We start from the raw sequence: 15,150 nt of genomic DNA on the forward strand, positions 1-15,150 counted from the left end.
TATATTTCTTCACAGTTCCAACCTACTTTCAAATTTAAGCAAACCCCAGGGAACGCAGCCGTTCCATATTTTTGTTGATAGCTTTGCTGCTCTACCCCCATCTCTCTCAAGAGAGCTTGTTAGGTGTAATACCTCTAAGAAAAAGGTTTAAGCAACATTTTGCTCCAAATCCTGAGAAAAGTAAAAATAATTTTAATTATGTTCTCATTTCCATGCCAGGCCATCTTCTTTACTATGACATCCAACTACATTCTGCACTGCAACAAATTTTGAGAAACAAATGAAAAAACATCCCCGCCTCCCGAAGCTAGGAAGGCAGTTTTATTTATCCAGCAGTAGGTACCTGAAATGCCTATCATAAAAATACTATAAAAACAGTTGAACAGGTATTTCTTGGAGCAAAGAAAGACGAGAGAAAGATCTGCAGTATAGCTTGAAGACAAGTTGCGTTTTCACAGTTGCATTTGTCAAGCTTCAGCTGATTCTGAATTTATCCATTCAGTACAGGAAAAACCAAATCAGAAACAACAGAAAAAAGAAAGATGTCAGGCTGCTTCTGTTGGGTTAAAGGAACTAATACCACTATAAAAGCTATTAAAAAAGGTGCTCTCACTTCTTATTGCAAATGTATTCCTATAAACATTGCAGAACAACCCAACTACTCATAACTAAAATGCAAAGTGCCACACCCCCTGTCAGCTGCCATGTCTCTGCCAGAGGCTTCAGTTCTGCCCCAGCCTTTTATTTCTACTCGTACCTCAACATGTACCTGTGAAATAGATTTTTCTGTCTATTGAGAAGAAGACAACTAATGGATAAAGGAAGAGGTGAGGTTAGATATAGAAAATTAAAAATAAAAATTAGGAATGAAAGCAATTCTATTCCAAAAAGGAATGGAAGGTGTTAACTGCTTTCCCTGAAAAGGGGAAAAAATACAGGACATTTTGGGGCTTTGACACATGTTTAAATGAAGGAAAGTGGAGAAGTGTCAACTTACGCTTTAAAGGAAAAGTTCTACAGTGATTCACCAAGAAAATTGTCTTTCACACAAGGCAAACTGCACTCATGAAATTTTATTTCCAAAACACAATCTATCATTTTCTGAATGATAGCCACCATATAGCTGTTGACTAAAACAGAGGTAGTTCTACCTAGGATAAAGGATAGTTACCAAAATAAAGTCATATTTCCAAAAAAAAAAAAAAAGCTAATACACAGCTTGTAATAAATATTACTCAGTAAACTCACAACAAATCCAAAAGGTCTGCAATGATAAAGTCAGTGACTCCCAGGGCAGTGTTTGAGGACATCAGGCACAGATGATTTTTACAGGTGGACTTGGAGGATCAAGGTGAAAACAATGGGAATCCGTAAACAAAAAATGGGAATCCAGTTTCCCAAAAAGCTGGACCTGCCCACCTTCGAACCCCTCCATCCTGTCTCTAAACAATGCCCTGAAAGCTGAGGCTTGCCAGCCCCATTTCCAATAGTTTCTGTCCACTATTGGACACTCTCCTTGCTGAAGCCGAAACCTCTGCTACTTTAATTACAATATCATTTATTTCCTGTGCAGGTGCTTTGTTTGGGGAGGGGAGCTGGGATGATTTTTTCAATCAGAAATTGTTCCATTTCTTGGTTCTGGCTTCAGCTTTTTATGAGAATAAAACCACTGCAAAACATTTATCTCTGTGGAGATGAGCTCTCTTCCCTAACACACTCAGACGCCTCAGAGCACCGAAAGTGTTCATCCGAGGATGGTGAAACATTTTGCTTTGAGCAGTTCTGTATCCATGCATATAAACTCAATCTCCAGCAGGTGAGATTCATAATGTTGCTGAAATCCATCAGAGCCTTGTCATCCACATCACCAGGATAGGGTGGTTTATTCATAGAGGGAGAGCCATATTCTTTCTAAGAAAATATTAAAAAAAACTACTTAAAATTGACAATATGTTACATAAAGGAGTCTCTTTTAAGTAAGCAGCTGGAACAGCTCGATTTCCTGATCACTGATCAGTATTGCTGATCACATTTAAATGTCACTGCAGCCTAGCATTTGTGCTTGATCCTTCTTCCATTAAAACAAATGTCAGAACTCCCAAGAAGATTATCTCCTTCATAGGCCTTAAGGCTATATGAAACACTCTTTTTGAACTCAGATGTGCTATAATTAGAACAGCATAGTCCTAAAGAATTATTAAGTATACTGAGAATACCACAAGGATGCTAAATATTGCACCTCTGCCCTGAACTACAGCAGGACGTGAAGTATCTATTGCAACTTCCCCATTTTCTTTCATTTTTCAATAATCATGTGAGAAATAATGATCTACACCTTCACTGAAAATTTGGTTTTGCACACTGGATATTTAGCAACCAAGAAATAGTGATTATGCTTCCTTGCTTGAAACTAAAGTCTTCCTTCATGTGTCATACAAGAGAGTCATTGGTTCTAATTTGCACATATGGAACCACTCATGCCTTTCTTTGTGCTAAGGCATGCAGCCTCCACAAAGTCACTGAATTATTGACCTGAGTGAAATAGTCAAGGCAGGCCTTAAATTCAATGCTTCCTTAATTACACTTTTGAATTTTTGTTGCACATTCCCAAAGCCTCTGCCATAGCAAACTAGGCCTCAATGTCTCGTTTCTTCAAGAAAAGGGCTTTATTTTGGGATATGGCAGCAAGGGCCACTTCCAGCACTGCACCTGAAAATGTAAGTACAGGAAGGATTAACACTGAGTACAAAATGAAACACAGCAGAAACAAACAAGTCTGGTGGGCTGGAAAGAACCTCTCGATTGCAACACACTTCACAGCACAATCAGAAAGATGTTCTACAGGGGAATAATAAAAAGATGGCAAAACAATGTCCTTGTGGGTTTCGGAATTCCTGCTGTAAGCAGAGCAACATGTCAGCTTAGAGGGGCTGCACACAGAATCCTTTCTGATCAAACTCATTAAGTATTTCCAGTCTTCCCCCAACTGAGCAGTGCAAGGTCAGTGTCCCTCCCCTTCCAGCCAACACAAGCCGCTATTACAAACTCATGCTTAGAGCATTGGTCAGTTAACAAATAAAACTAAAAATCAAAGGAAAGCCCAGTCAAGGCTAATTTTTAACATGGTCTCATTATACAAACTCAGCTCTCCACCCACTGCTGGGAAAAAGAAAACTGCACAAAATTGTCATGCTTTGCATTTACAGTATGCAGCCATTGCTGGATTAGTTTACACCAGCTGCAAAAACTCATCACCTGTAACAAGAGATTCTTCTTGTGTTGGCAGAAACCTTCTAACAGTCTTCAGTCCTCACAGAAGACAAATATTTTACATGCAGTTTTCTTCAAGGCAAAGTACACAGCGTTCCATGTTGATTTTTAATTTTAAGATAAATACTTTCACTTCTAATGTGCTACAAGCAAAAATCACTAAAAGCATGAGCCTTTTACGAGTTTTGTAAAATAAACATGCTCCTCTGGAAAAACTGTTCTTTGTTTTACAGATGATTTCATAATTCAGTGGCATTTCCATGGCCAGTCATGCATTACTGCAGTCAAAAAAGATGAATTCATCCCTCTAAGGAATTAATACAATACTGAAGGATCATGTCATGGTCTTCTAATTACTTTATGGCACCCTACAGAGAGAATCAACTTTGAACAGCAACACATTTCTGTTGATGAAAACATTGCTCTACTTATGTATCATTTCAGTACCACATGTCAGCCTGTCTCAATCTACCTCCTGCGTGCGAGTCAGGCCTTTACAAATGCTAAAAATCTTAATTATTATACTTAATTCAAGAACATTAAGCCAAATTCTTCCCCAAAACAGTAGAAAATAAGGGAATACCCCTAACAACAGATGGTAGGGGACGGAAGGCTATATTTGTTTCCTTTATATGAAGACATTGTGCAAAACCAACACTCTACAGGAGGCCAGCGTCACAGCTGACAAGTTTGAATAACCTGTTTCTAGAGCTACAGAAGACACACAGGAATTGTAATCAGCACCTATAAATTATAGCTACAACTCTGAAAAATGCCCAAGGACATACTTATCAAATAGAGTCAATACTATTAACACAACGGCAATTAATTGATTTTTTTCCTTACTGTAATTCCAATCTATATGCAGGCATATGAACTTGGAAACCAATTCTGAACACGATTTCAAACACTTTTGTTCTAGGAAATGTTTAAAAAAAAAAAAACCAAAACAAACCACCAACCCCAGCTGTAATTATCATCATTTGTTGCTGAAGCAAATACTAGAGTTTCATAGAGAAAGCTCAAAATGCATTAGGTCCTGCAAATGCTCTTCTGTGCTGAAAACATTCCCAAGACGCTCTTGCTAAAATAATGATCCCATAGGAAATGTAGTTGAAGGACTTCCCTGCCCCCCAAATAGACTATGCAGGGATGATCACACCACATGCATTTTAAGTCAGGTTTTGACCAAAAACTCATGTTTCTAGGGTTCAGCATGAGAGCTTCATCCCCTGCCTTTGCTCTGCTGAGTTGGCAGCAACTGAACCATTTCACCATTAAGCTGCTCCATGGTACATTCCTGTACAGTCTCAGTGATTTCCTGATGGTTAATCTCAGGCCATCGTTAACACTTACAGCTACAGGCAATGTGAGAGAATGATCAATTAAGCACATGATTAGCAATTTTCTTTGCCTTGTCCAACCCCCTCAAATTAAGTGGTTCAGGCTTGACCATTGTGCCACAATAAAAACGAGTAAAACACATTTAACCTCATTATTGCTGTTTGAATAGCAAATTACCTAAAACCAACTCATTCAGCCATGGCAATGAGGAGCTGCAAATTGTTTGTTAGCATTGTCTTCTCCACATGTCCTTTCTGCTGTGAGTTCTATTACATCACTTGCAATTTATAAAGCAACAACACAAAACACTTCAGAGGACACCAGTCGGATAATAAGTGTTTTGTAACAGTTGAAAGGGGGCAGCAGCACAGAGCAGAGCCTCAGATACAAAGAGGCGAGGAACGATTTGTTTAGTGCATCAGCGACCTTTCTAAAGTCAATGGAATAATACGGAATTTAATCTGAGAAATAGCATGGTGCAAATCAGAGGAGGCCCTAAAAACCGGATTGATTTCAACTAAGAATGATCTTCAGGATTTTTAAGTAGATCTTCTAAAAGTGAAATTTTAACAACTTAATTGACAAATTAATTAATGAATGACAAACTCCTTGAAACCTTATCTTTCCCTATTTCACAAGGTTATCATCCCTTACTTCCCCACCCTCCCTTCATCATCAATTATTTTTCTTCATGTACAGAAAAGCAGTTTTATTTCACAAGAAGTCATGTATTTGAGTGCTGGGAAGGGACTGTGATTCATCCTGCTGAAATGAGACCAGCATCCTTATGACTTAGAAATACAGCACCTTTATTAAATTAAAAAGGAAGAGAGACATCTGTGTATGAAGACACAGTGAAGGACTATCCCGAGTCCAGGAGCTGAACAACTGTCAGCATGAACAGCAGAGTCTAATCAGTGGAGGAGGGCACTGGAGAACAGGATGGCCACCATCAGCAAAAAAAAAAAAAATTAATAGATCTAACATTTTCACTTGCAGTTGAAGAACAGAAACTGATGCAGACAGACACAGCTCTCAGAGCACTTCCCTACTCCCTTCCCCCTGGCTGAAAAGAAGCTTACAGGAAACCTGTATTAGCAGCACAGGACTGCCTTTGGTTCACTTCCATGAAGGGTTCTGACTGGAACAAACGCTCTGTGTATCCCTTCGGATCCTCCTAGGCTCATTCCCAACCTGCAAGTTCCTCAGTGAACTGAACAAGCAGTAGTGGTGCTCACACATCTCTCCTTTATTCTAGTAATCTGTTTTTGCTATTTGCTGGATGGAGATCTTAGACAATCTCCCACTAAAGTAATTTTTTAAATCATGGCAATGTTGCCAGCCATGACATTTCATCCACTGCTTGCAGGGACACCCAGCACTCACAAGCAATCTCATATGAGATTCAGACAAATATATGGAATTAATTCCTGTATTTGCCAACAGCTGGGGCACAGATATTTACATGTGCACAACCATGGATCAGAGTATGCTCAGCTCTCAGAAGCTGGGACACATCAACATCAGTAACATGATCAAATGTGGCTGAGTGAAAATCTGGTGAGTGGAAGTCTAAGCTTCTGCAAATTTGCCAAGTAATATTTAAACATTTTTGTTCCAAGGCATTTTGGGAGAGTTCTGGATTGGCCTTTGTAGCACTGCTTTACTCCTAAGTGCATGCTTCATTTATGTGTAGATGTGAAATGTTACAGATTTCCATTTGGATTTAACCTCAAAACAATTTACTAAGTCAAATGGTAGGGTGGAGTTTGGGAAATGAATAGAGCTGATAATGATGAGTTCTTTATTTTCCTCCTAGTTTTCCTTCCTTCCATCTCTGTTTATAGTAATATTGAATAATTACGCAAATATAACAGCCTTGAACTGTCTGGTTCATTCCTTGAGACTGTATCATAACTGTCCATGCTGCCAGAACTCATTCTCTGTCTTTTTTGATTCATATCTTAGATTTTTTTTTAATTCTTCTAATACTAATAGAAGAACAGCAAGGTTGGGCAGCCCACTGCTGAAAACACAGTTTTAAAGAGTGCCCTAGAGAGCTTTGCCACAAACTACCATGTAAACAAAACAGTCCAAAGAACAAATTAAGGGTATTCTTTGAAAGTTCCAGTTAACAAGTTTTGATTTCTAGTAAAAGAAGAAAAAGTCTGAACTTTGAGGAAATTTAACAATTAAAGCAGAGTTCTGCAATGCTAAAGCAGAGCCCATCAAGCTACATTAAAATCCCAGGGGAAAGAGGAAAAGAAGCAAAACCTGCACACAGGGCAGGTGACACCATATATCGTTCTTGTTTTCCTTACAGAATACAATATTTCCCCAACTTCTTAGGAGTTTCCGGAGTACAAAAGTGACAGCAAAGTGATTTTCTTCGGGTCTCTTGTTTTTAAGAATCTAAATACTGCAATAGCAACAGTGATAAAATGCAGCAAGTTTCTCTTTCATATGCTATGAAAAAAACATGCATTGAAAGAGGAATTTTTGGCTGTTTCCCAGATTGCAAAAAAAAAGCATGAACTCTTGTTGAAGAATCCCTTTAGAAATACAAAACCATCGCAAATCAATTATTTCTATACTGTGTGAGTTTGTTGAAGTTAGTGGAAAATGGTAATCTCTTGTCCTATTACTGTTTGCAGGTTACACTTCCAGGACATTGCAGAATATGCAAGGACAAAGTTTACTCTTAAACGTAGCACTAGGTCTGTCTTTAGAAATCTTCAACTCCTATTTAAAAGATCACGGGTATTTTTCTGGATGTTAATGAAGTTTCTTTCACAGCAATTTTAGTAAAACACTCCACTTTTGATCGTAATCTCAAATACTGAAGCTCAAGGAAAAAATAACTAGGCGAGTTTTTTTAGATGCAATTGTAGTTTAGATACTTCATATCTAAACAAACTCAACTATTTCTTATAATGACATTCCAACACATATCCAATCTTATGGTAACACTTTCACATTAAAAGGGGTAGACTGATATTGTACATCAAGTTAACTTATCCAGCCATCAAATACATAGGAAAAACAACCTTTTGATCTACTCACAAGCAGGAAAATGCACTATAACAATCTTAACATACAGTGAAAGAGTGAGAAATTATAAATATGGAAAAAAGAACACTATCAACCTTAGAAGTACATATTGTTTAGTAACAAATAAAACCACATAGCTATTCATATTTTATGTGGCTACTGCCACAGCACACAACATTTTGCAAAGTAATTACCATAATGTGCAAATACTTCTATAAGAGAAACTACAAAATAAATCTGGTTTTTAGTGGTATTTTCAAGCGTGGATTGTATTATGCAGCCTCTATATACACTCATAAGGTAATTGGAAGAACTTCTAGCACTTCACCCTTCATAGGCACTGAAAAGTCAATGTTATTTAACTGTAGCACAAATGTTAATAAAAAGTCATAATCCAGGGAGCTTACCCTGGGTCAACAGAAGGAATCCAAGAACCAAAGTTATTTCCAAAGTCCAGACAAGAGATCTGAAAGAGAGAATAACAAAGGGTTTGTGACAAAGCTGACACGGAGTCCTCTGAAAGGAGCAAAATCAATTGTGACATTTTTCATTTATTTGTAAATGCCTCTTTGGCAGTATGCTCACTCCAAACGACAGCTGACTCTTATAGCAAAGGGGAGGTGATGGTAAAATAGAGGAATCCTGACAGTTGCTTTAATGAGATTCTGCATTAGGATCACTCCACCACTTTCCCTCAACAAGGACTGCGCCCTTCACTTTCAATCTTATATTCTCCAATTTGGAAAGCATTAATCCTATGAAAAACTCAACTCAGCCTCCTCTAATCACCATCACACCTCTTCTTTCCACCTCCTTCACCATCTCACTGACATTTATGTATGGAGTCCACTCACAATTTAAAATACATATAATTAGCATAGAGCAAATTAAACTTCAACCTGATAGCATTACTTTAATCAAAGTCTAGTTGCAGTGTGTGTGGTGAAGACAAGAATCTTGAAACAGACCTCAGCTGATATTAGGAGAGCAAACTCACAGAGCTTTCCTTCCAGCGCTAGGAATTATGCTGCTGGAATTGTTCAATGCAGGAACTTCTGATGCTCGCGTTTTCTTTATTACAAAAACAAATAGGGAAATCTGTAACATGATAGGGAACTTGCCTTGCAAATATTGAGAGAATAACCATTCTGGGAAGAGAAGCAGACAAGGAATTTTAATAACAGTAACAACAGGCAACATGATACCACCTATTTCAGAAAAAGGCCACTGGCTTGAGGATTCAGTGCTTGAGCACACTTATTCTGGCTCAGCTCTTATCTGACATATTCCATTCTTATGTTTTCCAAAAGTAACACATTTTCTGTTGTTCAAACTCGTTTTCTAGTGCTATATCACAAATCTTTCAATTAAACTAGATGACAGCACTGAATAGATCATGGTAGCCTCAGGCTGCACTGAAATTAGTATTTTATCCTCTGTTAACATCAGTAAATCATTTGTATTACAATGATAAGGTTTTGTAAGAAAAACAAACACACACAAAAAAACCCACACAGGCATTGCTACAAGAAGCCTGAATCCCAGCTCTTCTGCATACTCTGACATCTTCTGAAAGATGAAGCTGGTGAAGGCACAGAGAACAAGTCCTTTGAGGGGCAGCTGAGGGAGCTGAGGGTGTTCAGCCAGGAGAAGAACCTCATCACTCTCTACAACCACCTGAAAGGAAGTTGGGGCCAGGTGGGGTTGGTCTCCCAAGCAGAAGGACAAGAGGAAACTGCTACAAGCTGTGCCTGGGCAAGTTTTAGACAGGCTATTATGATAAATTTTTTCACTGAAAGACATGTCACACCCTTGCACACCCAGGCTGAAGCCCCACGGCCAGAGGTATTTACAAGATGTGACACTGGGGGCATGGGCTTGAGGAGGACTGCAAAGTGCTGGGTTAATGGACTCGATGATCTGGTTCTAGGCAAACAGCCTTGATTTGAAAAAACTAAACCACCTGCTGTCAAACTGATCAGAACACAATTCCATCTCACCTCTGGATGAAAGCTGGCTAGTTAAGTCATGCTTGGGAAGTTCACAATTAGTTACTCTATACCACAATCTGCTAGACAATATACAATGTAAACACTGAATAAAGATCATTTATTTCTGAAAGAAGAGAGAGATCGGTCTTCATGAGTTACAGAGCAGTTTGCTTGACAGCCTCCAGAGAACCAGAGGAGCACTCCACGGCTCAGCAAAACTTCCATTTTTTGTTGGATTAATTTGTTAAAAAAACACCCAAAACCTTTTGAGAGCATTGTGGAGGTTTCCAGAAGAAACCTTTTCGGCACCTTCAATTTGAGAATGCAGACTAAAGGTGTAACTTTGAAACCTTTCACAAAATGTTTCCTGGTACATAAGATGTTGAAGAGTCTCACTTGATGGAATCAAGGACTGTGATTCACTTTCAGTATCAGAATTTTTTTCCTCAGAGATTCACTCTCTGCTGAAACTCTTTTAAATTAGCGTACCAAAGCCCAGCACAACATTAAATCGCCTCCCAAGCATATCAATCTCAGTTACCTAAGAGAAAATAGAGTACACTTCAAAACAAATTCTCTGGAAGTTTCTTCTGATTGATATCAGATCTCTTAAGTTAAACGACCCCTCATATTTCTTTCCTAAAAATATACAGTTACTCCTAGTAACCTTTCCCAGTTGGATGGAAAGCAGGAAAGGCCAGATTCTGGCCTCTGCTCTGGTAAGGGAGTACCAATGAAAAATAATGAAGTCAGCACACATTTGGAAAAAAAAATTATTATTTAGCTCCAAGGAAGGTTGCTTTGTAATTCAGACAGGTGATCTGGAGGCACAGCAGAGCAATAATGACTAACATCACATACTAGAGGGAGTATAAATTTTAATGATATCGCTCATAAAACTCACATTTTAAAGGTTACAAAACAGAAACAAGCTTACAAAGAAAACACATAAATCATTCAAGGTGTCAGGTTCCTATTCCTTAGCTATTTTAAGAGCTAACGGCCTGTCCATCACTAAATAAACTGGAATATGCTATACTCATTTATGCAGGACTAGAAAGGGAATGTACACTAGAGTTCAGCAACCATTCACCCGACAGACTCTATTCTTAACAACACAATAGCAATAGCCATTTGTAACTTCACTGATTTATTCATTACTCGACAAAATTAAACAAAAACACTTGACCAAATTCACCTACATCTAGACAAGATCACAACAACACATAATTAGCACCATAATTACAAGGACTCCTAATCCAGAGACATTAATGCACTTCACTATTTGCTCATACACACTTCATTGTAGGCCCTTAAATATAGGGCATTAACAGAGGATTAATGGGGCATTCCCATCAACAGACCACATTACTTTCATCCCATGCAGATGAAAGAGAAACAGAGGCTTATATTATAATTTTTAATTACTGTAATTGGTCTGCAATTGCAACTGCATTCATTGTTGTCCCTATACACACATTATGAACACAGAACAATTTAAATGGCTGGTTGGGAAATGGCCACTTAGGGCCAATAAACCACTGTAAACAGTGAACTTTGACAGACCCATGATTCAAATCCACAAATCACCTTTTGAGCTGTGTTTTACAAAAATGACATGTAGTTTGGCTCAGTGGTCATTTCTCTTAGTTACAGAAGCTGGCACCTCCATTTCACTGACAGTAACTTCCACCTCCCCAACACAAACTCCCTACTCCAAGGCTCCCTTCTGGGAGCAGCACCCAAGGGCCAGGCTCACCACAAAAAGCCTCCACTGCAAAAGGCTTTCTGCATTCCATCCCAGAGATCAGGCCTTCAGGATTTGGTTTCCAGAGCTTCCTCTGGTTTTACACTACTTTTTTTTTTCTTAAAATCATTTATATTTGAGCTGTTTAATGGATAACCCGAAATTGATTTATTCTTTTTTTTTTTTTCAGAAGTAGACACACATTGAAAGACACTTGAACAAGGTCGTTTTGCCTTGCTGCAAAGTCCAACAAGATTATCAGTAAATGCCTTATCCAAAATCCTCCTATGTCAAACAGAGTATTTCTACTGGCTGGATTTAATACTGAACGCAGATCTGGGATCTATTCTCAATCCAAACTGGAGTGCAGCAATCAACCACTCAACTCCAGAACTCTCCCTGGTGACACTCATGGGATCTCGAACTGCAACCTCATATAGGAAATTTCTGCATCCAATTACCACTTATCAGAGCCCACCAATCTCTTAAAGTTTAATGGTAAAAGAAAAGTCAGTGTTTGGTTTACAAAGGCAATAAACACCTTAATGCTTTCACTAAAGTCTTTGCCTTATACTGTGTTTTTAGTTCTGGAATCTTTTCCTGTAGCTCTGGAGGAACTTTATTTAAGTAAACTGCCAACCTATTATTTTTCCAGTCTTTGTTTTCTCTAGGAAATTATTTAAGAAGAAAACCCTCGAACAGTGATCTCAGCATTCATACAGCAGTGAACTTCAGATACAGTAATTGCATAGCTGTGAGCTATGACGACTTTCCCATGGGGGAGAAATGACCTGGTAATTCACCAATGACAAAGTCAAAAGTAAGGTAAGCTGGGGGAGGGAAAGGATTTCCCCCTAGGATGAGATAAATATAATTTCTCACAGCAGTGTATATGTCTCTTAAGCCTCAGGTGGTTTTAAGTTAATGAGATTAGTTCCAGCAGGCAGTGAAATCCCAGGATATAGGAATTATATTTCAGCAGTTTTCACTTCATCCAGCAAGCACGGTGGAGTCAATCTTTGTGTCATTTTGTTATTGTCCTGGTTTGGGTCTTGTTCTCAGGCTCAAGCCGGGCTAAAGCACCTCATAACTTTGACTTAAAAGCTTAAGCATCATGTAAAGAGTGTGTTTAAATGTTTAAAAGGGAGGAGAGAAGCACCAGGCTTAATCTGTAGAAAAGGATTTTTTTTGTTTAACTTTTCAGCTGTGCTTTTATTCAAAGGAATTTGTTCTTGTACTTTTACTAAACCAAGGTCACATGCATTTTTATCCTGAACACAAAAAAAAAGCCCCCAGAATGCACTGCTGTAAGAAACACTGCCTTTAAAACATTTACACCCTAAAAAGATGGACATTATTGGGTTTGGATGACTGGCTAGTTCAATATTTTGGTAATAACCAAAAAGACCTTCCTATCCAGTGATCACCCACTGGATGTACAAGCTGCAGTTTCACTCCAGTCCTCAGATCTGCTCATACAAGAAAACCTTCACTCCTTTATACCATTATAAGAGCTATAAAGCAGAAGGCTTTTAGAAGATTTTAAAAAATAAGGTCAGATGATACGACTGATTTCCACAAAGAATTCCTCGACAACCAGCTCTATTTTGACTTTCAATCGCTGAATATGAATAACTGCTAATTTAGCAATTGTTTTACACTCTAGGTACTATTTTTAGCTGTGAATTTAAATTTAACCTTGATGACATCACCACTGTAAAGAAAATGCAGAAAAATCTAGTGTTGCCAACATGCTTTAGGAAGCTCTTTCCCATCCAACAGAGGAATGACCTTTACTCCTCTCGTGAAAATGTGCAGACATCACATCAAGAAAATGCTCGTGTTAGTCCCAGGCTTCTTTCCAAGACATTCTGATTAAACTTCATATCCAGAAAGCACACAGAGGAATTCTTTTTATTGGGGTAATTTAACCCCAAAATACAATATGAACTCTATAAAAAAGACTTTCTAGAATACCCAAGTTCATTACAGGGAAAGCTGTGTTTATATTAGTTTTACCTTACAAGCCTGACTTTAACACAGGCAAATCACACCCACACAGACATCACTGTTTGAACTTTTTTGTCTGCTTTATTTATTTCTACTTCCGAATCTACCTTCCCTTTCCGTGTCAAAGCACCACCACCTTATCTTTACTCTTCATCCTGTCCAGAGATGTCCTTCCTTCTTTAGGCTTAACACTTCATAAGCAGGTGCTCTCAGTTACATACAAAAAGTTCAAGCATCTCTTTGCCAAAAGACAGAGCAAGTTCCATCATAGCTCAGTGAGGAGTGGCAAAAAATCAAAATTTGGAGACTCCTTTCCCTTTTCTTTGGAAGAACCTCAGCTGGTACAAACAGGTCACATGTAACTAAAGAGAGGCAACATCAGCAAATGAATCTGAGGACAGAAGCCAAGATCTGACCATGAACTGGCTTCTGGCACAATTCCAAACTCTGGAACTTGATATGTTGGATAAACACCTGAGCATCCAGTATCCACCACTACATGGGCTGGCTGTAACTTGGAAAAATGCAGCTGCACAGGGATGTAGTATCACACACAGGTGAGATAAAAATGCATTTGTCTAAAACACCCAGATGTTTGTTTACTTGCCAAGTAAATATACATTTGCTGACAGGTGAACCCAACGAGTATTTCCACACGTGCACAGATCAAAGAATGCAGATTTCAATTAAACATAACACACAAATATGAATTCCAACAATACAAAAATGAACTACCAGGGTAATTACTCTGGAAGCACTGCAATTATGAGTGTCATCAGAATGCATTATGCCCTGTGTTGGCGAAAGAATTATTTTGTAATGGGTCAGAGAACTCCTTTCCACACACTTTAATAATCAGCACACAGCTTCAAAGGGGGTATCTATTTTAAATCTCTGCCACCATTTCACTGTCAGCCTCTGAAAGAAACAGGCCCACTGGAAAAATATTTCCCAAAGTATTCCCAAAGTACAAGGTGCATTACCTTAAAATGTTTTCAGAAGAAAACAAAATGCAGCGGTCTGCAAGTATCTACATTTCCTTTAAGGTCAGGAAGGTCAATTAAAATGAACAATGTTTTTTACAAGTCAAGTCTCATATATAAACACCTGCCACAGAAAAAGACTTTAAAATAAGCATTCATTATTGGATGAACAATATTCTAGAGTATTTTTGCAGGGAAAAAGTGCAGCTTTGCTGTTCTATTTTCAATAGTTAATGTGAGTTCAAATGGCCTTAATCTACTCTGACTAGTTCCTTAAAAAGAAGAAGTCTAAATGCTTGCTTGAACTGTACCTTTCTCTTGGTCACAACAAAAGTTCCACCTTTGCTATGTGCAATTTCTTTGCTGAAAGAATCATTGCATAGAAGTTCCCTTATAGAGCCTGTTATCAGCATTTGGCTGGAGACAGCCCAAAAGCATTAAGCTTCCTGAAAAGCAAAAATGAGAGAGTAAAGCTCTAGCTTTTCACAAGAGCAAGGAAAAAATGGCCTGGTTTTGAGAACAGCTTGCTGCACTCCTCTTAGCCAGCAAAGAACTGCAGTTTTGCAACTGCATGTCACAATGGATGTCTCTCCTCCATCCACAGGGCCATGCATCCCTAGAGCTGGTTGTGTGGAAGTAAAAACAAAGTTGTGCCCTGACATTTAACTCCTGGGGAGCAGATGCAGAACAGAGTATCTAAACCAACACTGCTGCTGTAAATAAAGGGACAACTCATCCAGTTCTGTCCCAGAAG

At 38.5% G+C, this 15,150-nt stretch overlaps 1 protein-coding gene across 8 annotated transcripts in view; it reads right to left on the bottom strand.

The window, feature by feature from the left end:
• The window catches only part of NAALADL2 (N-acetylated alpha-linked acidic dipeptidase like 2), a 409,871-nt gene that overhangs the window by 376,425 nt on the left and 18,296 nt on the right, over positions 1-15,150 (bottom strand). For all 8 annotated transcript variants that reach the window (XR_005257965.1, XM_038145641.1, XM_038145644.1 and 5 more), the window contains one exon: positions 8,073-8,131. Coding sequence is in view for 1 of the 8 variants with exons in the window: in XM_038145641.1 (XP_038001569.1) it covers positions 8,073-8,131 (59 nt within the window). In the remaining 7 variants the exon portion in view is untranslated. Of the gene's footprint in view, positions 1-8,072; positions 8,132-15,150 lie in introns of those variants that run through there.

Source organism: Motacilla alba, chromosome 9, assembly GCF_015832195.1.
Source record: "Motacilla alba alba isolate MOTALB_02 chromosome 9, Motacilla_alba_V1.0_pri, whole genome shotgun sequence".
Classification (NCBI taxonomy): domain Eukaryota; kingdom Metazoa; phylum Chordata; class Aves; order Passeriformes; family Motacillidae; genus Motacilla; species Motacilla alba.